Source organism: Lissotriton helveticus, chromosome 7 (assembly GCF_964261635.1).
Source record: "Lissotriton helveticus chromosome 7, aLisHel1.1, whole genome shotgun sequence".
NCBI classification, from domain to species: domain Eukaryota; kingdom Metazoa; phylum Chordata; class Amphibia; order Caudata; family Salamandridae; genus Lissotriton; species Lissotriton helveticus.
Genome location: NC_136068.1, coordinates 1652523761 through 1652549558, shown reverse-complemented (window position 1 = coordinate 1652549558; position 25798 = coordinate 1652523761). Strand labels below are relative to the sequence as shown.

Genomic DNA, 25798 nt, shown 5'->3' with positions numbered 1-25798 from the left:
CTGTGGATAGTTTGCCATTATTGTTGCTGGTTATTGCTGTGGTGGCATGCCATTGCTGTAGATCAATCAATCAATCAATCAGGTCATTTGTAGAGCGCACTACTCACCCGTAGGGTCTCAAGGCGCTGGGAGGGGGGGGGGGGGTGCCGCTACTGCTCGAACAGCCAGGTCTTGAGCTTCTTCCTGAAGGAGAGGTGGTCTTGGGTCAGGCGCAGATTGGTCGGAAGTGAGTTCCAGGTCTTGGCGGCCAGGTAGGAGAAGGATCTTCCTCCTGTTGTCGCTCTTCGGATGCGGGGGACGGCGGCGAGGGCGTGGTTGGTTGATCTGAGGAGGCGCTTGGGAGTGTAGAAGTTGATCCGGTTGTTGAGGTAGCTCGGGCCTTGGTCGTGTAGGGCTTTGTGCGCGTGGGTGAGGAGCCGGAAGGTGATTCTCTTGTTGACCGGGAGCCAGTGCAGATCTCTCAGGTGTCCGGAGATGTGGCTGCGACGGGGGATGTCGAGGATGAGTCTCGCCGAGGCGTTCTGGATCCGCTGGAGTCTCTTCTGGAGTTTGGCGGTGGTTCCGGCGTAGAGGGCGTTGCCGTAGTCCAGTCGGCTGGTGACGAGGGCCTGGGTGACCGTCTTCCTCGTCTCGGTGGGGATCCACCGGAAGATCTTACGTAGCATGCGCAGGATGTTGAAGCATGACGAGGAGACGGCGTTGACTTGTCTGGTCATGGAGAGGGAGGAGTCCAGTATGAAGCCCAGGTTGCGTGCGTGGTCCGTCGGTTTGGGTGCGGTGCCCAGGGCGGGGGGCCACCAGGAGTCGTCCCAGGCGGAGGGCGTGGAGCCCAGGATGAGGACCTCCGTCTTGTCTGAGTTCAGTTTCAGGCGGCTGGTCGTCATCCATTCGGCTACGTCTCTCATCCCTTCGTGCAGGTTGGCTCTGGCGGTGTCGGGGTCGTTGGTCAGGGAGAGGATCAGCTGGGTGTCGTCGGCGTAGGAGATGATGTTCAGGTTGTGTTTGCGTACGATGGCCGCGAGGGGGCTCATGTAGACGTTGAAGAGGGTGGGGCTCAGTGAGGATCCTTGAGGGACGCCGCAGATGACTTTGGTGGCCTCTGACTTGTACGGTGGTAGGCGGACTCTTTGTGTTCTTCCGTCGAGGAAGGAGGTGATCCATTCCAGTGCCTTCTCCTAGATGGATGCAAATGTGGCTGCATGTCATTGTTATGACTGGGTGTAGATTTTGCAGCCAAGTATTGGTTTAGCTGGGTGTCAGTGTGGCTCTATGCAAGTGCAGGGGCTGGGTGTACCTGTGTCTATCACTTATTGTTTTGGCTGGGTGTCACAGTTGCTCTAGACATTGTTGTGACTGTGTGCCACTATGATTATGTGATGTTGTTGTGACTGTGTGTCACTATGAATATATGATATTGTTGAATCTGGGTGTGACTCTGCCTGTATGTTGTTTCAGTGGCTCAGTGACACTTCTGATGTAAGACACTGTTAAAATGGGCATCACTATGGCTATACGTCATTTTTATATGATGCCCCTGACGTTTACCAGTTTCTGTGGATGGAATGTTAAGAATTGATTGTTGAAATAAAGCATAGAGATAAATGTAGATGAACATTTCTGGGTCTGAGAATGATGGATAGTGGGGGACATTGGTGTATGAGACAATTAGAGATAGACAGTTATGTATTTGAAAACCTGTGAGCCTACACTTAATCTTTAGGGATGAGCTTGGCTTCTATTTCTGAATTTCTGTTCATGATTGACAGGGATTTGTTAGAAATGAAGTTTAGTCGTTAAAAGGAGAATAAAGACAACATTTGTAAACCAGAAATTGTAACATAAGGCAGAGGATTGAGAAAGTGCACATATAAAAGATAGGGTGGGATAGAAAAAGTTATTTATACAAATAATTCTGGCTACATTAAAAAGAAAGTGGAAAAAAAGCAGAATAACATATACAGAAAGAGCAAATCAATCAATCAATCAGTCACTATATGTATAGTGCAGTACTGTCACTCTTAAGGGCATGTGGGTGCTGAGGGTGTTGTGTCCCCATTAAAGAGCCAGGTCTTGAGTCTCTTCCTGATGTCCACCAGAGAGGGTGCTGTTCGGAGGTGTTGGGGCAGGTCGTTCCAGGTCTTGGCTGCAATGAAGGAGTAGTAGTAGCCACCTCTGTGGCATCTTCGGATGCAGGGGTGTGTGGGGGCAAGGAAGGCAGAGTGCAGGTGTCCTGCTGGCAGTTGGAAGTTCAGCCAGTAGTTAATAAATGATGGTCCTTGGTTGTGGAGAACTCTGTATGCGTTTGTGAGGATTTTTAACTGGCATCTCATCTGGGCGAGGAGCCAGTGGACGCTTCAGATGTGAGGGGTGATGTGAGTCCATTTGGGAAGTTCCAGATGAGTCTGACTGCGATGTTCTCTGTGGTCTGAAGTCTGTTTATAAGGTGGGTGGAGAGTCTGGCTTAGAGACCATTGCAGTAGTCGAGGCAGCTGATGACAAGGGCCTGCGTGACTTTCTTTCTGGTCTAAATGGGGATTCATCTGAAGTTTCAGTGGAGCATGTGGAGGGTGTGGAAGAAGGGGGAGGCGTCTGAATTGGCTTGTCTTTTTATGGTGAGTTGGCTGTTGAGAATGATGCTGAGTTTGCATGTGTGGTCTGTTGCTTTAGGTGTTGGTCCAAGTTCTGCCAGCCACCAGCTGTGGTCCCATACGAAAGTGTTTCTTCCAAAGATCAGCACTTCTGCTTTGTCAGAGTTGAGTTTGAGTAAGCTGTTTCACATCCATTTAGTTATGTTGGTCATGGCATTGCAGAAATTAGATTTGGCGTTGGAGGAGTCATTAGTGAGTGAGAGGATTAGTTGAGTGTCATCGAAGTAGAAGATAATGTTGACTCCATGGGATCTGATGACATCTGCGGGGGGGTCAGGTAGATGATGAACAGGGTGGGACTGAGGGATGATTCTTGGGGTACGCTGCAGATAAAAAAAATTGGTGCAGAGATGTCAGATGCTCTCATTGAGCTCTGACGGGAAAGAGGCGATCCACTTGAGGGCGCTCAGCTATATGCTGAAGTTGTGAAGTCCGTCGATGAGGGTATGGTGGGAGACTGTTGAACATAGCAGAGAGGTAGAGGAGGATCAGCGCCACCATCTAACTGCAGTTGTGGAGGGTTCTGGTTTCATCTGTAGCTGGGATCAGTGCGGTATCAGCTCTGTGGTTGCATGAAATCCTGATTGTGTGGCATCAAGTAGGTAGTTTTGTTCCAGGTATTCGGTGAGCTGTTTGTTGATGGCTTTCTTCAGTATTTTGAATGGGTCAGGAGTAGGGAGATCTGATGGTAGCGTTTGAGGTCGCTGTGGTTGGCAGAGGGCTTCTTTAGGAGTGGTCTGACCCCTGTGTGTTTCCAGGCATGTAGGAAAGTTGCTGTGGAGATGGAGTTGTTGAGGATGCTGGCGAGTTCTGAGCTGATTGAGTTGGCTTCAAGGTTGAAGAGTTGGTCAGGCATGAGTTGTTGGATGCCCCATAGTGGATAGTCATCATGATGGGTGTGGTGGCCTGAGTTGTGAGCAGCAATCAGGTAGTTATCGCTCGGCTGATGATCACTGGTCGGTCGAGGTTGTCAAGGCTGAATTTGGGGGGTTGGGTGTCGAAGTTGCTTTAGATGCTGGCAATCTTGCTATGGAAGTAATCTGAGAGGGCATCACAGAGTCCTTGGGAGGGGTGGATTTTGAAGAGTTCCATTGTGTGATTGGCTGCGGTGTCGATGCAAGCTGTGACGGCTGCTCTCTTGACTTCTTTGATGCATAGGTGGTAGTTGTTGAGGGCTGCTTTGTGGGTGGCTCTGTCCAAGGGGTTCACAGTTGCACTTGGTGGTTCTGAGCTCTGAGGTGTACCAGCTGCCATGTTTTGAGGTTTTGTTGATTTTTGCTGGTTTCATTGGGTTGACTCTGTTAACGCATTTGTTGATCCAAGTGGAAAAGTCCTGGACTGCCAGGTCGAGGTCTGCTGACATTTAAGATCAAGTTGTGTTGAGAGCTTAAGACCATAGCATCTCATTCACCTTGCCCCAACTGCAGGGGGTATTGTAATGGTTGGCGGTGGGGGGATGCAAGCGGAGATGGTAAAGTGAACTATGGCATGGTCTGTCCTGGTGAGTTCTGTGACATGGGTGAATTTGATGCTATTGCTGGAGGTACAGATGGTGTTGAGTGTTGTCTGGCTTTGTGTTTGGGTTCAGAGACTAGTTGGGTGAGGCCGATTTCCTTGAGGTTCTCTATAGGGGCGGCAGCATGGGGTCATTGATGTGAAAGTTGAGGTCGCTTAGCAAGACGTAGTGGAGGTGTTAAAGGCAAGGGGTGCGATGAGATTGGAGATTATGTCACAGTAAAGTGGTCGGGGTCCCAAGGACTGTAGGAAAGAGTTCCTCTTATCGTTGTCTTAGTGTCGGTTTGCAGTCTGAAGTTGAGGTGTCCATAAGAGGTTAAGGGACACATGTATCAACCAATTTTGCTATCGCAAACGGGTTGATTCGCAGAATTGGCCCATTTGCGAACACAAAAAAAGGCTTTTAACATGTATCAAACCCTATTTTGCGATTCGGTAACCTGTTACCAAATTAAAAAATGGGTTTGTGATTCAGTATTTGGAAGGGGTGTGTTTAGGGTATCCCTTCCATATACCGAATCGCAGCGGTATGCATGAATGTTTTGTGACCGTGAATGCAATCACAAGATCATTCACATTTTACCATCAACTTCAAGTAGGAATCCTGATTGTGTGGCGTCGAGTTGGTGGTTTTGTTCCAAGTATTTGGTGAGCTGTTTGGTTATTGCTTTCTTGAGTATTTTGAATGGGTCGGGGCTGGGAAATCTGATGGTAGCATTTGAGGTCCCTTAGGTCAGCAGAGGGCTTCTTTAGGAGGGGGTCTGACCTCTGTGTGTTTCCAGGCATCTTGGAAGGCTGTTGTGGAGGTGGAGTTGTTAAGGATGCTGGTGAGTCTCGAGCTTGGCTCCAAGTTAAAGAGATGGTGGGGGCCATGGGTCGTTGGGTGCCCTGGAGTGGATGGTTAACATGATTGCTGTGGTGGCCTGAGTTGTGAGCAGTGATCAGGTAGTTAAATGCTGGAAATCTTACTGTGGAAGAAATCTGAGAGGGTGTCACAGATTCCTTGGATGTGGTAGATGGTGTCCTCCCGACTGTTGGGTTGAAGTATTCCTTGACAATTTGAAAGAGTCCATTTGTGTAGTTGATTGCGGTGTCGATGCAAGCTGTGATGGCTACTCTCTTGGCTTCTTGGATGCATAGGTGGTATTTGTTGAGGGCTGCTTCGTGGCGGCTCAGCTCAAGGGGTTCTCAGTTGCACTTTGTAGTTCTGAGCTCTGATGTGTACCAGCTGGCATGTTTTGAGATTTTGTTGGTTTAAGCTGGTTTTAGTGGGGTAACTCTGTCGATGCATTTGTTGATCAAAGCGGAGAAGTCCTGGTAGTAACATTCACATTTTACCACAAACTTCAAGTTGGTGGTAACCCATTCACAAGGGGTAAGAAAAACAGGCTGCTCTACAAAAAAAAGAGTGCTTTATTTAAAAGCAATCACAGACATGGTTGTCTGCTGATCTTGCGATTCCTAATGGGTTGCAAATTGCAACCGATCTCATTAATATTCATGAGGTAGGTAATTTGCAACACACTGGGAATCGCCGAAATGTTCAACACACTTTCATACATGCACTTTTGAGATTTCCTAATTTTGAATCGCAAACTATTTCTTCATACATCTGGCCCTTATGGTCATCATTTTAGGCAGTGTATTGAATAGTTTTCTTAAAGATGATGGCAATGTACCCACCAGGTTTGTCAGTGTGGTCTCGGTGTATCATCTTGTAGCTGTCGGGAGTGGAAGTGGTGATGTCGGGGAACGAGGAGGGGTTAAGTCATGTTTCGGTGACAAAGGTAATGTCCGGAGAGAGGTTGGTGATGGTGTCTCCGGAATTCCGTATCGTATTTACAGGAGGAGTGAGTGTTGAGCAAGATGCATTGGTGTGGCACCAGGTTGTTTGTGGCCTTCTGAGCAGGAGCGGTGTGGGCTGCAGTGTGGGTGGGTTGTCCTGTGTGGCAGGTGAAGTGGCAGCAGGTAAAGGGTCCTTTGGTTGTTCACAGGGAGGCCATGAAGCAGCTGTTGTTCTGGTGTCCGTGGGCCGTGCCTAAGAGCTCCTCAGCAGGGTAGCAGTGGATGGTGGGAGGGCTAGGAGTCCGGGCGCTGGGCACAGTCCAGGTGCGGATGGGCACGGAAAGGCTTCCCTTTGGTGTGCCTTTGGCGTGCTGGTGGCGCGGCTGCACAGCAGCCTCCATAAGTAGCCCTGGCGGATCTGTAATGGAGGTGGAAAGCGGGAACAGCGGTGGGCAGGAGAGAGAGTGAGCGGGACGAAAGGGGGGGGGGCAACCAGCTGTACCAATGACCCAGAGGGCACTTAAATAACCTTAACAGGAAGACGACCAGATACAATAAATAAAAAAATAATCAACCAAAGCACAATAACAATAAAGAACATTTACCAACAATAAAATGACATGCCCAGCAGGAATGAGTTGGAAATTCCAACTAGACAGGTCTCTGGACAGCGGTGGCAAACTGCCCGCAGTGGGGACAGGATCGCTATGCAGGTTGTGGTCCAGTCACAAGGAGCTATCCAGCAGGAGATGGAAACAGCACTCAAGACCAGAGGCGCGAGAGAAAAGCAAGAAAGACAACTGCTAGAAGTCCAAAGCACAGTTCAATATGAGGTATAGACAATGACAGAATAAATATAGGAAACTGAAAAGAAAGCAAGAAAAGAGAGAGGACACACAATACAGAAGTATGATAAAGTTTCACCATAAAGGTCTTGGTGGTTGTGCGTCTCATATTTGTTACAGGTGTACTTTTCGTCAACCTCGCCGCACCATTCGTCATCCGAGCAGGCCAAGATGTCGCAGGAGTCCAGTAAACCTTTTGACAATACAAAAAAACAAAGTGTTGAAATTTGTTCTACAAAAGTCTTTGTGCTGGAGCTGGATGTCTTAGCTGGTTATAATCATGAGCAAGAAGTACTACTTTGAGACTGAGAACAACTCAAAGGATGACCCAGCAAAACCATCGGGCACACCTGTGAACTCTAAAAAATTGTCTCCTGCAGGTCATAAAATACAAAATTAGTGGGCCGAACCTTAGTAATTTCAAGGAGTTTTGTACATTAGATGCCATATTACAGTAATGGTGTAAAAGGGAATGGAGCTAGGGATGTAGCTATCAATAGTCCTACAGGGGAATTGGCACAGGCGTTTAGAGCAGTGAAGGGACAACTGAACTCTAAATGTCTGCATTGTGTTACCAAACTGGATCAGGGTGATTTTTTCCTTGCTTGCAATGGGTACCATGAAACGCTTGTTACAGGCACTGAAAGGAGCAAAAGGTATTTGAATTAAGGCTTAATATGGGCAAATCAGATATCTAGCTGCTTGCATTAACTTTAAAATTAGAAATGTATTCAATAGGTTGCCTCACTTTTCACGTGCGAATGATGTGACTATACTTAAGAAAAGGCAGGTTTATATTATTTTCAAGTGCAAATTATTATTCTTACATTTGGATTGCTTTCCTTAAATCTTTCTTAGAGTCATAAAATGACTCATACGTCGAAAATATAGACAAAGGTAACTTTTGCTTGCTTCTGTCTATATTATCCTGGCAGCAAAAGAGTGCGAAAGTGCAAGTAATAGGACTTTAGATAATCTTTCGCCCAACAGCAAACACAGTTTGTGCAATCCTTAACAATACAAGTTCAAGTTCAAAGAATCTTTTTTCAGTTTATATCTAACCATAAACAACATATAAAAGCAAGGGTAAAGCCAGGCATAAAGGCATTAGGATTTAGTGGATTAGTAATATATAAAATAATTAAATAAAATCGGGGAACCCAATGCATTCAGGGACAATAAGTATAGTTCGTTCCTTCCCTAGATACGTATGTTATAAAAACAATCAGTCAGTAAATGTGGCCATACATATATAAAAACTGTTAATTTCCCCACTCTCTTCCTTTGGATAGTTGCTGCAATTAAATTTTTAAACATAGTTTGTCAAACATCAGATTGCAACAGCTGCAAAGATTCCATTGCCCCTTGCATTTCCTCATCTCTAATTTTCTTAAAAGTGGTTTAAAATGCGGCTGCGTTGAGCAGTATACAACTCACACAAAAATGCAGTTGTGGTTGTAATGCTAAAGAATTGCAAGGGCATGGAATCAGATCTTTGCTCGTGTAAACATTAGAGGGATAGAAAGTAGTGGGCCATTTCAAGCCTAAATCTTATCAAGTACATCATTTACCAACGAGCTGCCATAAGCAGACATGGCTCGATGGAGAGGGAGATAGGCAAAGGAAAATATGCTTCAACTGATTTCTTCCTCATCCCAGCCACTCATCTTTTCTATGCTAAGCTCTATGATAAGTCGGGTTCCCTAGTGATTCGTCAGTCCTAGTGATGGAATGCGGGGAGTCATATAGATCCATTCTATCAATTGCTGGTAGGTCTTCCCTAATATGGGCTAGCCATCTGATTGTATTGAAATTCAAAATTATAGATTGAGTTATAGATACCTCAGGCCTAGACCATATATAAAACCTGAGCAAAGTGGGTGCCATTCTCAATTGATCCCCCAAGAAGCGCAAACCTAGATCTCCATGAGTGATAATAACAGGCACAGTGGGATAAAGAGTAAGCAGTCTCCGCAAAAATCTGATTTCACCAGTCTGAAGTGTGTAGCCCCAATGCCCGCACCATCTGAAATGACTGGGAAAGGTCTAGCTTTGTAGAATGTCACTGCCACATTTACTAGCATAAACCTTGACTTGGAGACAAATTTAAACAGAGAGGTGGAGGATGCTTCAAATTGCATTGATCTACCACCCTCAAATGCTTACACATGAACCTCCCTATTAAGTAAAAATAGGGACATGCCCAAGAATCATGCCATTGCTGTGAAAAGGGGAAATCCTGCTCTGTGGCGAGCCAGAGACCATAGTGTAAGATTTAGATGTATTTGTGCGGATTCCCAGCTTGTACATGAAAGAAAAAAAAGTATCTGCTGGTTTCTGAAGTCCCTACCCTCTCCTGGCCATAAAGCTACAGTCATCCGCATACATCAACACAGGAAGCAGGCGATTCCCAGACCTAGGAGGATCAGCTGAGGAAGCGATAAGCTTCTCGTCCAAGTTATTCATGTAAAAACTGAATCAGAAAGGGGCCAAACAACTGCCCTGCCTGCCACCCTTTCCAGGGCCGGACTGGGAACCACAACCGGCCCTGGCAAAGTGCTTGGCGGCCCCTTCTCCCCCTCCCCACTCGGGTGGGGAGGGGTCAGAGGTGCCGCCGAGCTCTTTACCAGGACCGGTTTTCTGCCGATTTTGGTACAGGGATGATTTTGCAGCTATGCTGCAAAAACGGCCCGGTAACAAAAACAGCCCCCATGGGCCCAAAACCGGTCCCCACCCGTGCGGCGCACCGGGGGATTGTCTGGTGCCGGCTATGGCCAGTCCGGCCCTGACCCTTTCTAATCTTAAACAGGGAGGTACATTTCCTGCCAGGGCCAAAGCAAACACTGCCCTCTACGTCCAAGTGCAGCCAGGCAAGAAGATTAATAATTTGGGGATTAGTACTCTCAGCTGATAGCATGTTCCAAAGCTTAGTCCTGACTATGCTGTCGAAGTCTGCGCTAAGGTTCATAAAAGCCAAATAGAGACAGCATTTTTTGACAAGAACGTATTTGGACATAATTAAATAGAGGTATAAGCACTGGTTGAAGTACCCTAACCAGACATAAAGCTGTATTGAACTGGGGTGAATATGTTCTTCTCATGGGCCCAACATCAAAGCTTTTCCAGCAGCACACTACCTAGAATGTTGGCTGTAGCACCTATAAAAAATATGGGCCGGTACCAATACAGATCGCTCCTGTCCCCCTTCTTGAAGATAGTAATGATAATCACCTAAATTCAGGATTTAGGAGGGCCAACCAGGGACAAACAGAAGAATAATCTTGTCAGTAGAAGAGCGCAAAATGTCAGATTGCCCTTAAACATGTCGGCTGGGATGCCGTCTGACCTAGGTGACTTGACACAAGGGCACCTGTCTATTGCTGAGGTAACTTCCTTGAGAGTAAAGGTAGAGTCCTCACTGCCAACCATGTTACTTGTTGCAGCCGCCCTGAATTGATCAGGAACAATTGTATCATGTGAGTCATATAGCCTATTGAAGGAACAAACCCAAACATTTTCAGAGAATATGTGACTACGGGTTTTGACAGAAAAAATGTCCATTGACCATCTTACAGGAAAGAACAGAGTTGGTCCTGGCATATGCACAAATCAATTATTTCCTGGCCTCACTCCGAATCCAGTTTTTCTTGTCCTCTACAGCAACTTTGTAGAGTTTCCTGCATCTTCTAATTTCATCCTGGTTTCTCTGGAACATTTGTGTTGCCTTAATGAGACTGGAGTGGACTTGGATGCAGGATTTATCAAACCACCTATGTGAATTTGGGGCCTGTTGGCATTTGGGGAGCTGTTGGATCGAAGAAAGCCTGCTTGCATATTTCAGCGTATGCTCCTATGGCTGAAACGGGTTCAGAGCTGCGGTTAAAACAGATATCAAACTTATTGTTCTTCACGTCCCTAAATTTGTTTTAAAAAAGGCACCTGGCTCCACATCCAGCCATCCCCTCCACCCACCCCCCTCCCTCGGTATTTGTGTAATTGATCAGCCCAGACAGTGTGTACTCTGTTAGGGACACACTTACACAAAAGCTAATGGCCAGGGGGTTATGATCGCTCAGAATAGTAGGCAAAACCTAGTACCCACTCACCTTCTCCATCAGTCTCTTTGGGAGTGTAACATTATCAATCATAGTCCCCCTGTCTCTTCTTGTGCACGTTATCCAACTCAGCCTCATTAGTAGCTATATCGATTGTAAGAAACAGATCAAACGTTTACAACAACCAGTTCAATCTGTCCCCACACCAATCATAGCTGAAGAGAGAAAGGTCACAAAAACCTGTGTCATCCCCCTACAAACAATATCCACCGAGATGGGACACAGTCTCATAATGAAATCCCATCCCGACAGTATGACATAGTCCTCATCCCTTGGCTGCTTGATGCATTCAAAACTGCTGTTGCTGTGTTCAAAACAGAGGTAAGTCATCCTATAACCTGTATAATCTTTACTGGCTAAGTTGGTATGATAGAAATGTACAAGTGCCACTAGGGAAACATTTAATCAAGACACACATGTAATCTGGAAAAAAGGGGAATCAACATACTATTTCAATTTGGAGACACCCAATGTGACAGTAATGACAGCCAGGAGGCAATACCTATAATGACCAGAAGATGATCTCAAAACCGGAGTCAACACTAAATGGAAACTGTCCAGGTGTAGAAGACATTAGGACCACATTTCCTGGAGACAGATGGTCTGTTGGGCATTGATTAGTTATAACAAGAATTAATCAACAATCTTCCCTTCAATTCCCGCTGTATTCCAAAAGAGTATGTTTATATGAGGGCACAAAATTCCAGAATTGTCTGCAGATGGAATGACCAAGTTGTTTAGAGAGGAGCTGGCAAGTAGAATTTACGTAGTGCTTACTTGGGACAGTGAGGTCTTCTCTAGACAAAGAAGACAAAAGAGGGGAGCCCACTTTTAAAGTACTCTTTTCATAACCATGTGCAGTCATATCAGGATTGAAAGAGCTTGCAGAATTGTCACATTCTGCAATTCACAATACATTTATACATGGTTATACCAGCCTTAGTATGAATATTTTAAAGTTCACTTAACAAAGACAGAGGAGTACTTACAACAATAACCTTCAGGACACCATGTGTGGATGGTCACCCCATGGGTGTTGCAGACTTGCACATATGAACCAATGGCTGAGTACACCATCACATTGTCCGTGCCATACAGAGTGAGGTCATACAGGCAGGCGTTGTAAAAAGGTTCCGGGTCTTCATACCAGTGACAGTCCTCGAAGGGCCCAGTATGATTTGTGACTATGCTACAGAGTTTTTTAACTTCGTGTCCAGCATCTTCAGGTAACCAGGTCGGGGTCTGGACCATATCTTTACAACTGTAGAAAGACATGGTAAGAAAACGTACGTAGTGATTGAAGTGAAGTAAATGACTGACAAAATAAGGTTTGAACAGCAAAATGCGTGTGAGTTTGTGGTGCTTTAATTCATTTGCATGACATTCCACCCTGTAATTTCTGCTTTCCATCCATTCCACTAAACTTACTATTGCAGTCAGGGGATTTTCCCCGGTACTAATTTGTGTCTGCTGGCACAAAATCTCCACCGATAGTGATCAGGGCTGGACTGGCCTTTTACCACCCTGTCATTTTCCTGGTCAGCTGCAAGGTGACAGTGTTTGTCGCCATAGGCCCAATCTACTCATGGCCTCCTGTAGAGTGGACTTGGTTTGTATGTATGTATGTATGTGTTATTTCTAAAGTGAAAACCTACCAAAAAGGCAGGTTTGAGCGCTTGTGCCATGACTGATTTGGGTTTTTAATCCAGCCCTAGTGGTGAATTTGAGACTCAAATCAAATCATTTATGATCAAAGATTGTGAATCATACCATGTGTTCCTTTTGTTTTATACAAATGGAAGTGTTTGTAGTATGGAATAGAATAGAAATGGAGAGCAATGGAAACAAATAATAGTTCTCAACCAAGTAAGCAGATGCATGCAGTAGAAATTTATGTGCTCAGAAAATATAATGATAAACATACATAATTATTATTCTATATTACTGCTATTACCATTACAAATTCAAAGGTACTCATTTTCTCGATCCTTGGAATGATAAACTGTTGAGTTAACCGCACCAAGAATTAATTCTGTGAACGATTTTTCAGATATCTATGGGGAAAGTGCATTAAATCGGTGCGGCAGATTCCAAGAAATTGAGTTTCAATTTGCAATCCATATTTGTTTTGGTACAATATGCACATAGTGAACCGATATAATTTTTGTAATCAGAAAGAGTAATGGTATTAGGCATATTTACTGTTCTCAAAATGGATTGCGCGTGAAGGATAGCAGGGGGTTGTTTAGGAAACTCTTACCCTGCAGTGCTGGTGTCTGATTTCCAGGAGTTTCCAAATTCCTGATCGCTCGTTGCCTTGATTCCGTTTGGTAGCACTTTATCATCCTCAGGCTTTCCATTGAAGTTTCCACACACCCCAGTGAGTTTGTTCTGGTATTCTGGACCAGCTCTAATGAGCAGTGTACTAACCCCGTCATACTGAACCTCCATGTTCTGTGTTGTCTTTACCAGAACAGCTCTACCTTCAGAGGTGATTGTGGCAAGTGAGCCAATGTTTGCTGGCAGATGCGTCAAAACCCCATCAACCTGTGACAAAGAAAAGGCACATGGTTTATGGTTTACCCTGGCACGATTCTGAGATGTCAAGAGTACATGATTTAATAACAGCATTACATTTGACTCTAACTGTGCAGTTATTCAGAATGAGTAACGTGTGTAGGCCTACTTTACCTATGGCTGCAATAGGTATGCTCCTAATTTCTAGAAGTGTAGTTTTCCTGCAGACTAAAACCATCAACTATATTACATGTAAGGGTCTTCTGTGGTGCCATGTACATTAAATATATAATTCTGCTGAAATAAGAAATAATGTATTGAAGAAAGCAAACAATTACTCCCATATATTGGGGATAGTGACACAGTAAAGAGTTAATGTACTGCTTCTACTCTGGAATCTATGTGATCAGTACATGAATTGTCACTAAGTTGGCAATACGATTTTGAGGTTGAAAATCCTTTTTGTTTGAGTAAGAAAGTTAGCCATCATTATAAAATGTTACTAACTGATAAGTAAATGTTTCTGGCACAAGACTGTGATGTTAAATATAAAAGCCTTTTTTGGCCTTCAAAGGAATGAATGAACACGTCAGCTTATAAAGCGTGAATTTACATACAAGGGCTAAGAGAACTGAACCAACCCAGGAAACCAATCCTGATAGAAACTGAACTGAGCAGGGAAACCAATCTTACCTGAAAAGGTAGGTCTTGAGAGCCTTCCTGAAACCATTGATCCTATGTGGTAAGCTTCTAATTGAAATATATTTTCATTTATTAATTCTGCATTGGCAAAAACGTAATGTTTGTTGAAGTGAAAGCGATATTAGCAGAGCGGAAAACATAATCTGTTTGACACACCTCGAACTTTCTGAAACAAGGAGGAACCATCTTGTTGGAGTAGAAGAGGTGCTGACAACATTGACAATCAAGCCACCTGATAATTTGATCACAAATAGTGTGATCTTAATTTAATGTCTATTCTATGTCAAAGTACAAGCGGTTTATAGAGATGAGATTAATTGTACAGCAAACCATGTACTTTAACATTGAATACAATAGCTGAACGCGCCATTAGGATTTTCTCAATTAGTTGATCTACTCTTACTCCTAGTACATGATTTTGCCTAGGGACTATATTCCAAGTCCTTCTCTTCTTGCTGAATTCACTGTATTTTATATCCCTTATGACCAGCAGTAACTTGTAACTTTATCCGAAATATGTCTGCTGGTACCATAGTTCTTTACAGTCCTACGTTTCAAATTGCATGGCGGCCACTATGCCAAAATTCTATTCCTACATCTATATTAACTTACTACTGCATTTACTATTAATATCACTGTCTGAAGTGTTTCCAATATGCAGCAGAAAGTAAACGAGTGGCGGTGTGTCCAGTTAGTGTTCATTTACATAAATTAATATTATAAATGTTAGCACATCAAAACTTCTAATCTGTTCTTTTAAAACCGAGGCGGCAGGTGTTGCCTTCTGCAGTGATTGGCTTTCAGCACGTATCAAAGCAGTCATTTCCGAGGGCTGAAAGTCTGAATCTTCATGCTGATCCTACATTTAATTTTGTAAGGGTGGAAAAGCCTCACCACACCCTTTGTGAAAAATGTTAAGTGTTGGAGACATTTACAAAAAGTGAGATAGAGTGTAACAGCTTTGTGAGCAAACCTGTCCCGAAGGCGAACGTCATAGATGGGTGGATGTATGTATAGAAGTAACATGGATGTTGATGGCATGAATTGTGCCTCTTGTCACGCACCTGTACGCTTCTGCTTTGTCCCACAATGATACGTTTGCTGATGCCATTCAGTGCCAGCCGGATATCCACTCCAGATACAAAGGTGACTTTTGTGTTTCCACGGTGTCTGTTCTCTGCAATTACACGGAACGAGAAATTGGAGGACTCCGAGGTCTGTGAGACCTCATAGGCACAGGCCCCCTGGAAGGAGGCCTCTGCTCCATCAAAGGTGAAGTAGTGGGGGTCCCCAGTGACTGTGCAGATACTCAGGTGATCCTGGCAGGCCAGTCTTCCGCCCTTGACAGCACATGTCTGGTCTGCACTGCAGCTGGAGGCGGCACACTGGAAGGTTCCTGGAGAGCTGCAGCTGCACTTCTGAGAGCAGTCAGAGAGCCAGACATGCTCACCAACCTGTAATGCAGAATGGTAGCTTCAATACAAAAAGCTAAATACATCTCTGAAAATATCATTTATTCAGCTGGGACATGCAGTAATGCATAGCTTATGATCAATGGTCATTTCTTAAAATTCCACTAATAAAACAGTTTAGACAGTACATTTACCATGTTAGTATATTTTTCATGTTCACAATCCAAGGACAGTCGGAATGGGAAATCATCTAACAAACAGTTACAAATGTTTCTAATTATTAATACAGTGATAATGAACAGGACATCATCTAGGAATGCAAACAATACGTATATGAACTGCTAACTAGATGGATGATATGTGTTATTGCTTTTACTTTATACCAGCTGAAATCTACCAACACAATTTCATTTACCACTTCATACAAAATTATCACTGCTTTGTCAGTTCACATTTTAACCCTCTGACTGACTACCCTGTCATCTTATCTACCACACCCACTATATTGTACCATGCATTCTCTGGGAATGGTTCACTGTTACCATTCGAGCTCCTGTCAGCTCAATTACCAGTCTTCCTCCCAATGCTACTTCCAAACTGTGAGGCAGAGGGTTCCTTCTCAATGAAATTCCACTATCTCACATCCAGTTTGCCTTGGCTTTAACTGTAATAAACAGCTTAGCAGCTCTGCATGGTCGCAGCTCTATTGCCTAGATCACATTGCAATATAGTTTCCAGGTCTTCTTCCTAGTAGCTAACACATCATGAGGCAATGTTTGAACTTTCAGAAGAACTTCATTTTATCAGTTTAAATTTTTCATCCTAGCACTTTACAGGCAAGTAGCACATGTCTGCAAACTCTAGGGGCCTGATAAACAAAGGAAAAAGGAGTCTCCACAGTTGTAAACTTACTATTAACTTGTAGTATGTGAATACCCTCAAAATAGTTAAACTTACACAAAAGTGTAAGTTTACCTTTGTGAATCAGGCACCAAGTGTGTTCACAAAGTACTACCACGCTTCCTGCTCTTGCAATGCCTCCCATATGGGAGATCTTTGATAACTGCCTGTTTACTTGACCAAGGCTAGTGTAGGATCTAATATACTTATTGGTGGTAACACTGAATTGTGCAACAAATATCACTGTTTGGAGGGCTCTCCATAGCCCTGGCTTTGCATTAGTCCTTTAAACATCATAATATTAAAACTGACATACGGTTGCATTGACTTACTAACAATAACAATTTATCTACATGATTAACTGATTATATTTGATATGGGCACAACGAAAATCGTGCTCAAATCTTTTGGGAATAAATATTACATATCTTTAATGTATGGAAAGACTTTTACACTTACATTATAATAACGCCCATCATGCACACAGCCGCACTGCTCAGCCTTTATACATGCGTCTCCACTTCTCAGGTATCCTTGATCACAGAAACAGCCTTCCAGACCAGTGGGCCCGCATTGAGGCTGAACTAAGGCTGCAGCGCATGTGTCTTGGCATCTTTCACCGCTGCAGAGTTCATAGTGGCTGTTCATTGGGCACTGAACGCCTGCAAGCAAGCAACAAGTAAATGCTTTAAGATATATATAGATATATCATTTTGTTCAATTCTTCTTTAAATACATTTTTTCAGCCCTCTTTTATGCATCTAATCTATTACTTTCTGTCTCCTGTTCTCACGTCTCTTTTTCGCGTTTATTCTTTTCGTCAGGTCCTCTATTGCAGAGCTCAGTTGAAAATGATTGCACGATCTGCCAAAACTGTCCCAGGTAACCTTATTGGGCAGCAGAGACTGAGTAAAACAACCGGCACACTCCTTTCTGGTCATTGTGTGTTTTACTTTAATCTTAATGACACAGATGTCTTCCAGGAACAAAAGCAATGTATTTGAGGTTAACTGGTAGAAATATGACATGTTTGTGAAATTGCATCGGTTAAAATGTGTATACCATGAAGCGTATGTAGTTGGATTAGGTAGAACGCTTGCTGAGCCTCAAAAGGCATGAAACTGAACTACGTTTTTTAAATCTGATTCTATGTGGGATATACTGTAGGCGTTGATTGCATTTACAAAAACTGAGGCCCCACTACTGAGTAAAGTTACATTGTATTCAACAGAGACTGAGGAGCTGCAGCAAATGCATGCTAGATGTGCATCTCATAACCCTCACTGAAGGAAGGAACCTCTGGGGGTACATTATCCTGCAAAACAGTCCCATAGCAGACTCGCCAGCAGATAGACAGTCTGGTTTATTTGGAATGACTTAATAATATGGTAAAAGCTCTCAGTGAGAGTCTAGTAACATGAAAGAACTCAAAGTGGCTCACATTAGTGACAACTGTATTGACATGAACATGCACTTTTACACAGGACATCGGGATGAGGCCTGCTTAGCAAGCATTGGTCTACAGCAGACACGAATATTCAAAATGCAAACTAATTGCTTTTTCTCCTTGGCCATCCCAGATTTTTCACATCTTTTTATGAGACCCTTTTTGATGGTATTAGGACTCTAGACACGGTGAGAATGCAATTCAGTGCCACAGTGCGTATTCTCTGGTCCTTAAATTAGATTGGTAAAATTGTCCTCACCAAATTGGTCATCTTAACTGTTGTTTAAGACCTTTGCAGAAGGTACTGAAAAGGCACCTATGGCATGAAAAGTATATGTCATATGTGGCCTGCACATATCTGTCAGGAACACTGCAGCTGAGTTGCTGTTTAAATGCCCTGCTGTAATACATTGCAAGGTGACAATTCTGTTTGCTAAGTATGATAAGCTAATCTTTACATATTTATAAGTTGCCGTTAATTGTCACTTGTAAGTGCACATGGCACACTACATATCTCGGTTAGTATGGTCTGACAGTGAAACAAAACCCAAATTCAATTTCACTCCGTAAACTTTGCTAGACTTGTGCCTGTTAAGGCCTTAATGGGAATAAAATATTCATTACCTATTAGCACGGGAAAATGCTAGACAAATTATTTAAAGTTATTTCTTACCTAATTTTTAAAAACGGATTTACTGGTAAAATCAGATCTTTGATAATGTAGGTGGAAAAGCAACTTTATAAATGTGTACGTTGTGCTGCCTTAGCCAAGGGGCTTAATTTTAGTGTTACCTATATGCCCTACAGAACCCCTGAGCACTTAACAGGTGTAACTATCTAAGAGTGGACTCGAACAGTTGGTAGAACAAAAGGTAACTTTAGAGCTACATCTTATGGCTTGGAGTCGCTAGGGAGGGCTTTTCCTATACATTCCTAGGACCATTCTTGACAGCCATGCTAAAGTCACAGTAGGGGAGAGAACAAGTTTGAGTCTTGGAACATGGGAGGAGAACTCATCTAAATAGGGTTGTGGTGTCTGGTGGCAGAGGGGCTCTGCATCTTAATATAGGAGGTCCTGGGTAATTTTATAATAAGGCAAAGAGGAAATGATCACAAAGGAGGTGGAGGGACCTGTGAGAAAATAGCCCAGATTGGATAGCAGAATTTCTCCAATCTCAGCACAGGAAAAATATGATACCTCAATCACCACCTTCTCAGAATATTCCTGTACCTTGGAAGCTTCCATCATAAGGAGACTCTCCTGAAATAAAGACGTCCCTGATTACTGCAGGAAGAGGAGTACTCAGTCAAGGACTACTGAAACCAGGAACTGGAAATGCTCTTAATGGTTCAAGAGGTTCGCATCCTGTTAACCTGCTTTAAAGACACAAAAACCAAAGGACCCCTGACTCCAAAAAGGCCCAGTTCTCTTCAGAGGACTGGCCCCTGCAGTAGCCCCCGGAGGCTAACTGGAGACTGATATAGTGCATAGAAGCCTGCCGTGAGGAGCATGGGAGGGGGCTGTTGGACTGACTAGAGAGAACTTACCGCATGGTTGTGGAAAAGTTGGACTTAGTCATCTTTTGACTTATGGTCGACTGGAACAAGATGGTGAGGCTTGCCCAGGTAGGTCAAAAGAAAATTGGGTTTGTCCCACTCTGAGCTTCTGCCATGCTGAAAAACGGTTCGGCAGGTCCTTGCAGTTAAGGCATCTGGTCTTGTGGAGCCCTGCCTGTCTACAGATTTCAGCCTTGTCCCACTATAGGATGCTTACTTCCAAGAAGTGGCTAAATCACAAAGTAATACCGTGGACTGGAGTAAGGAGGCAAATCTATCCAACCCATGTAGTAACCTCATCAGCTACAAAATCCAGGTTTGTACAGTTTTTGGTACCACTATCAATAGGATCAGTGGGAACTCTATGACAATGAATCTTACTTTGAGGTACCATCATTGGCCACAGACTTTGACCTTGTCCCACTGGAAGATTATGACTTCAATTTCAGAGACAACATGCAACGGTAAAACCTTGACCGGGACTCGAGCTTTGTGATCAAACCTCTGCTCCACTGCAGTCAAACTGGAATTGCAACTAGGTCCTAATTGACCATAAACACTGACTTTTGATTGTCTTTACCTTTTCACCTAAAAATGTCAAAACAAATCATAGCTCCAGTTTCCATATCCTATTTTAGTGATCTTGGTGTCTTTTTGCTCATTTTCCTTTATTTTTCAAAAATGCTTTGGGAATTTTAGTTTTTATAATTGTTTCCTCTTGCTTAGATGAAACAGGCTATTCTCTTAGAATTGCTCTTGCTTGCTCCAGAGCTACCAGGCATTCAACAAAGATTTTCTTAGAATTGTATTTTAATCTAAACTATGTGGATTTATTAGGTTGGTAGGAGCACCTCCTCTGAAATGAATGATCCCATTAATTACATGAAATGTTTCCTCCCAATTACTTTCTGCCACTTCCATTCTCTTCTTCACTTCTTCTATTACTGTATTAATGTATTGCAAACTATTCAATCTTCTGTGATCTGTTCTAGTATTGTGTGTCCCTGTTACCATTTTATTAATCCATTCTTTCTTGCTCTCTCCCCATTTAATTTTTCATCCCTTTAGTTTATTTCTGATACCTTTCTGGCCATTCCTTTACAACTTTTATTAAAGTTGCATTGTGTCAGCTATTATAGTATTTTTGTCGTTTTGTGTTCTAGACAGTTCTTTAGTGCCTGCATGATTCCACTTCCACAGCTTATCGCCTACTCTTTAAAAGCAAACACATCAGAATGATAGCTGTTAAACGGCAGGCATCTATGATCCCCTTAGGAGGTCTGCCCAGAATACTACTGCTAGAAGAATCTAATCCTTCAGGAAGAGTTTTACCGCAATGCCTGCCCAAACTCCTGTTAAGCATATCCTGGGTGCCCATCAGTGGCATCCTATTTTTCATTATGTTGCATTACATTATTCCATCTCATCTCATGTCTTACGGTGCATTTATAGCCATTGTGCAGATACATTTTACTATTACACCATGTCCCTTAGCATCATTGCAGACATTGTTATTAATCAAAGACTAAATATAACACTTTAGTGGTGAACACCAGGATAGTCTAAATTGACTATGACTGTGCTGGGGAGCAGAGAGTGTAGAGAGGATCAGTGCATTACTTAGAATGAAGTAATCCCAAATCCTTTCATCATCACGTTAAAATATGTCAAGTCACCTGGGAATTATAAGAGCATTGCTAATTTGATCATATTCAGATAATGTCCATTAGTTGTAGATATAATAGATTTAAATGAACAAATTACTTAGCTTTGATAAAACCTTATCTGGGAGGGATTCTATCTATCAGCACATTTCTGACCTTTGAATATTCCCCAGGCATCAGACTAGATCTGGAAACTTTTGATGAGCAGTACCCCTGCTGTGCCAGTAGGTAATGTTGTCCTGCTCCATGTTGCAGCAGCAAATGACGTGTGCGGTGCCAATATGGGCGCCAGCCCTAGGCACTGATGTCAGTTTCTTTTTACCACTTTCCACATCAGAAAAGCAAAGCCACAAGGAAAACTGGCCACTGGCCCACAGAAGGGGTGAGCACTAGACATTAAACAAAATGTGGAGAGCGAGGCAGATGGGAAGGTCAGAAAGGTATCTGCAGCTAGATAGAGTCTCTACCAGATAAGGTATTACCGAAGGGAAGTAGTAGGTGTATCTGATAGAGATTCTTTACTTTAGAATAGATACCCAAGGATTACCTCCACCGTTGTTAGGCCTGCAATATGGATTACATTAAAAAGTCCTGTACGACTAAATGGGCAAAGTGACTGTCAGGCCGGACCTGACTGTCCAGGCAGTAGTGCTTCGAAAATAAAGGTATTAAAGCTCACGATGCTGCTCACAGATATCCAGGACATGAACTCATTACACTAACGCAGTGTTGCAGCCTTGGCTCTAGTACAGTGAGCACACAAACCCATAAAGGGTTGCTTTTTTGACCAGTGTGTGAAGCTGATTTTGATGCAGAGCACTATCCATCGAAGATGGTCTATTCCTGCTTCACCTTACCACTCTTTGGCTCAGTATGGCATTCGAAGAGTTGATTGTCCACCCGGAACTCTTTTGTGCGGTCAAGGTAGAACAACAACTCTCTTTCTGGATGCAGCCGGTGGAGTCTCTCCTCTTCTTTAAAGAGATCAGGGAAAGCATAGAAGAGAGGCGGAGTGATAGACTAGCCTTCCTGGAAAGTAGTTACCATCTTTAATAAAAAACAATGCTCGAGTCCAGAGGACAAGGTTGTCTGAATAGATGGTAAGGTACGGAGGATTTTCAGTTAGTGCCTGTAACTCACTGAACTTCTGGGCAGATGTTATCACCACCCGAAAGACCATTTTGCTGGTTAGCAGTCTGAGTGGGAAGTTGTGGAGTGTGTCAAAGGGATTGCACATCAGAAATGTAAAAAACAAATTAGACTTCCCTCAGGGCATGATACAAGGTGCTGGTAGAAACATATGTTGGAGACTTTTGATGATCCTATCTGCAATAGTGGATTTAAAAGGGATGGTTGATCTGGCAACCACTCAAATGCTGAGATGGCAGAAAGAAAACGTTTTCAATGTGCCCAAAGCAGAGTCCTGCTGGGCCAAGGAAAAATTAAACAGGAGAACTTTGAAAAGGGGTGTAGACAGAGGGTCAGTATGCTTGGTCGGTATATCATACCACAAACCTGCTCCAATGGCTTGCGAATACCGTCTTGGTGGCGTGATTCCTGGCTCAAATGCGAGTCTGTCACTTACATCTGGATGTGGCAGGCACAGTATGGTTTGAAACCTGCCTGTTTAGTGAAAAATTCTCAAACCAGGTGACAAAGCTTTGAAAAATATCCAACCAAAGGTAAAAAAAGGTCAGGCAAAAAGTGACTGGAGTAGCTCCTCAGTGGCGTGGAAAGAAGAGAACTGACGCTGGGATGGCACCTACCACATACTACGCCGACAGCAGGTGTAGCTGAATGACGCCACCTACCAGCGTGGATGGACACTGCACATCAAAAGTATCCAGATCCAGTCTGATGCCTGGCGAATAATCGGAGGTAAGGAATCTGCAGCTAGACGTCTCTATCAGATATAATGGATAAACATAACAATGCCATAGAATTGCGGACCTCAAAGTGAAGGATAAGATGTTTCAAGTATGAAACATCAGTGTCACACCATTTGACTGCTGTGCTTTATCAATCTACTATTGTACTGAGAGCAAATGACTTTACAATTTAATATTAAAACATTCATTTAGGAAAACGATCCCTTACCACAGAAAGAGTTGTTTCTCCAGTTTTGAATGACCACTCCTGCTTCCTGACAGGCAGCCACATATGTCTCAACAGACTGGCAAAATACTATAGTGTTTCCTCTGGTAAGGCTACTGTCATAAACGCAGTTGGAGATGTAAGGCGTTGGATCCAGCTTTGAGTGACAGGCAGAGAAGGGTCCGCTAGGGTCTTGCATGATCTTGCAGGATGAGTTAGCCTTAATAACTTCTGTATTTTCAACCACAGTGCAGTTGTCCGAGCAGCCATGATCACAGCCAGTGCTCTCTTCAGACATCCAGCTCTTCCCAAAATAGTAGGCACTGCTGACAACAGAGCCATTTCGAATGGTGAAATCATCAGAGGACACACCATTAAAGTTTCCACACAGGCCTCCTGTTTGACCATGGTACCGAGAAGGAAGCTTGACAAAGACATTATGGACCATATCGTAGTTCACCGTTAGGCCAAAGCTTGTTTTCAGAATGGAGTAAGCTCCTTTTCTAAACACTACAATCCGGCCTTCTTGGAGATTCACCGGAAGGTTCACAGTTACTCCATTGACCTGTTAAATGCAGATACATTTTCGTTAGAGCAAATATCCAAAATATAAGTGGCCAAGTACTCAGATTTATCTTTTAAATCTAAATGGGAAAGTGCCATCAATGCAAGTTTCCATGAAGATGCATTACCAGAATTTCAAGAAATCATATTTACCTTGATGTGTCCTCGTCTACTGCTCTGGAGATGAATCTGGGTCTCGTTCAGAGAAATAATAACTTCAGTAGTCATGGCTACCCGGAGACCACTCAAGTTTTCGTTTTTCACCTCGACTCTAAAGGCTGGTGGAACACCAGAAGCAGCAGGGGCTTCAGTCATGACATATTTGCAGGTGCCCTGAAAGTCAAACCTCCTTCCATCAAAGCTGGTGTAATGTTGGTATCCAGAAGCCCAGCAGATGCCATCTTTAAAAAAAACAAGAAAAATTCCTCATGTTAATAATAAAGTGCTCTATATGTATCTGCTCATTTTTGTATGTGTGTGTGTATGAATATACATTGTACAATGTGAAACATAGTTACACCAGTACAGCTAGATAAAGCATAGGGAGTTAAACAGGATTTTATCAGAGTAATGTGAGAGGTTAGGGCAGATCGTTGAGTTGTTGAGTAGGTATAATTGGGCATATTTGGCAATAAGGTAGCTACATTCTTGCGACTCTCAAATTCATCCAGATGGTTGTCTTAGAAAACGTGTTATTAGTTAGTACATGCAAGACCTGTGTCTTCCTTAAAAAACCTTGTAGGGCAATCTATCTAACTATTACGTCGGTTCACACAATACGAGCACATAAGAACCCTCATTCTTGAAAAGGCAATTTCACAGCTGCCCACAGATGAGAGTAGAACTTTAGAAGACAGGTTGCTTTTCATCTGGGCGCTCCGAATCCATCCATCTCAAATTCGCAAATCACCTTTTTATGAATATCCCAGTAGCATCACAGTAGCCAGGAAAGTAACCAACACCAATGTACAGTTTAGTCAGTTGTGTGCACTATATAGATTTCCACATTACTGGATGGAGGTCTTTTTAAAGAAAAGTTACGTTTTGAGTACATTCCCACATTTTAGGGCTTTATTTTATCTCCAGAAATGCTAACATAAATTTACAAACATTGAAGATTGTCAGGAAGACATTTATTGGCTAACATCAACTCATGCAGATTGTGAGTAAACATACGTTATATATTTCACGTTTAGTCTCTTCCCTTAGTATTTTACCACGTAGAAACTCCCCTTATCCTATTAAGTTTTGGGGTTCCTTACTCATTTCACCCCATAAACACAGTTGCTCCTAAACTATTTATGAATAATTTACAAGTGTATATTAATATTCTGAAGATGATGCCTCCCAAGCTTATATAAGGATAGGTGTTTTCTGTATTCCTCATCGCTACCCATTCTAAATCTTCCTGGTTCCTAGCTCAAACCTTAGATTTATGGCAGTGGAAAATACACAATAATGGTGGCTATTCTATTGTCTTATGTGCAAGTATTGTTTTAAAACCTAACTTATTCTGAGATCTTTTTTGTGTACCTTATACTTAGGTGCACAAAACTTTTAGAGAACTGTGACAGAACGCCTTCTAAAAATAATGAAAACACAGAGATTACATCATGATGAAGAAAGAAACAATCAGCTGAAGACAGGAACTTTAAGTCAATTATGAAACTATAACAATTACTGATTTGTAATATATTTGTGTCTGCTTTTCCTACATCATGTCTGATATTGCTGCTAGAACTTTAGTAAAACAGTCAAATATATCTACAGACATAAGGGAATTAGAGAACAGAACTATGAGGACATAGCAAGAAAAACATAGGCCCAATAAACACAAATGAACTTTAGATCATAAAGCAGACGAGTTCACCATCCGAAATTCAACATCCTGATTGACAGAATCTGATTTGCTGACATTTTATAAACCTGAATTGCACCTACATCTTTGACAGATTTGCTTTAACCATAAGTATAGTGTTATAGGAAGTGATCATTGGAGATAGGCAGAGTCCTGCCATTGAAAACATTGTATA

At 43.0% G+C, this 25798-nt stretch overlaps 1 protein-coding gene across 1 annotated transcript in view; it reads right to left on the bottom strand.

Annotated features, from left to right (window-relative positions):
* Positions 1-25798, bottom strand: part of LOC144769611 (uncharacterized) — a 248238-nt gene that overhangs the window by 17592 nt on the left and 204848 nt on the right. Inside the window, exons 78-84 of the mRNA XM_078653774.1 lie at positions 23919-24166; positions 23205-23766; positions 16899-17101; positions 15192-15581; positions 13169-13455; positions 11898-12169; positions 6873-6986 (exon numbers count right to left, since the gene is read on the bottom strand). Coding sequence (XP_078509900.1) covers positions 6873-6986; positions 11898-12169; positions 13169-13455; positions 15192-15581; positions 16899-17101; positions 23205-23766; positions 23919-24166 — 2076 coding nt within the window. The remainder of the gene's footprint in view (positions 1-6872; positions 6987-11897; positions 12170-13168; positions 13456-15191; positions 15582-16898; positions 17102-23204; positions 23767-23918; positions 24167-25798) is intronic.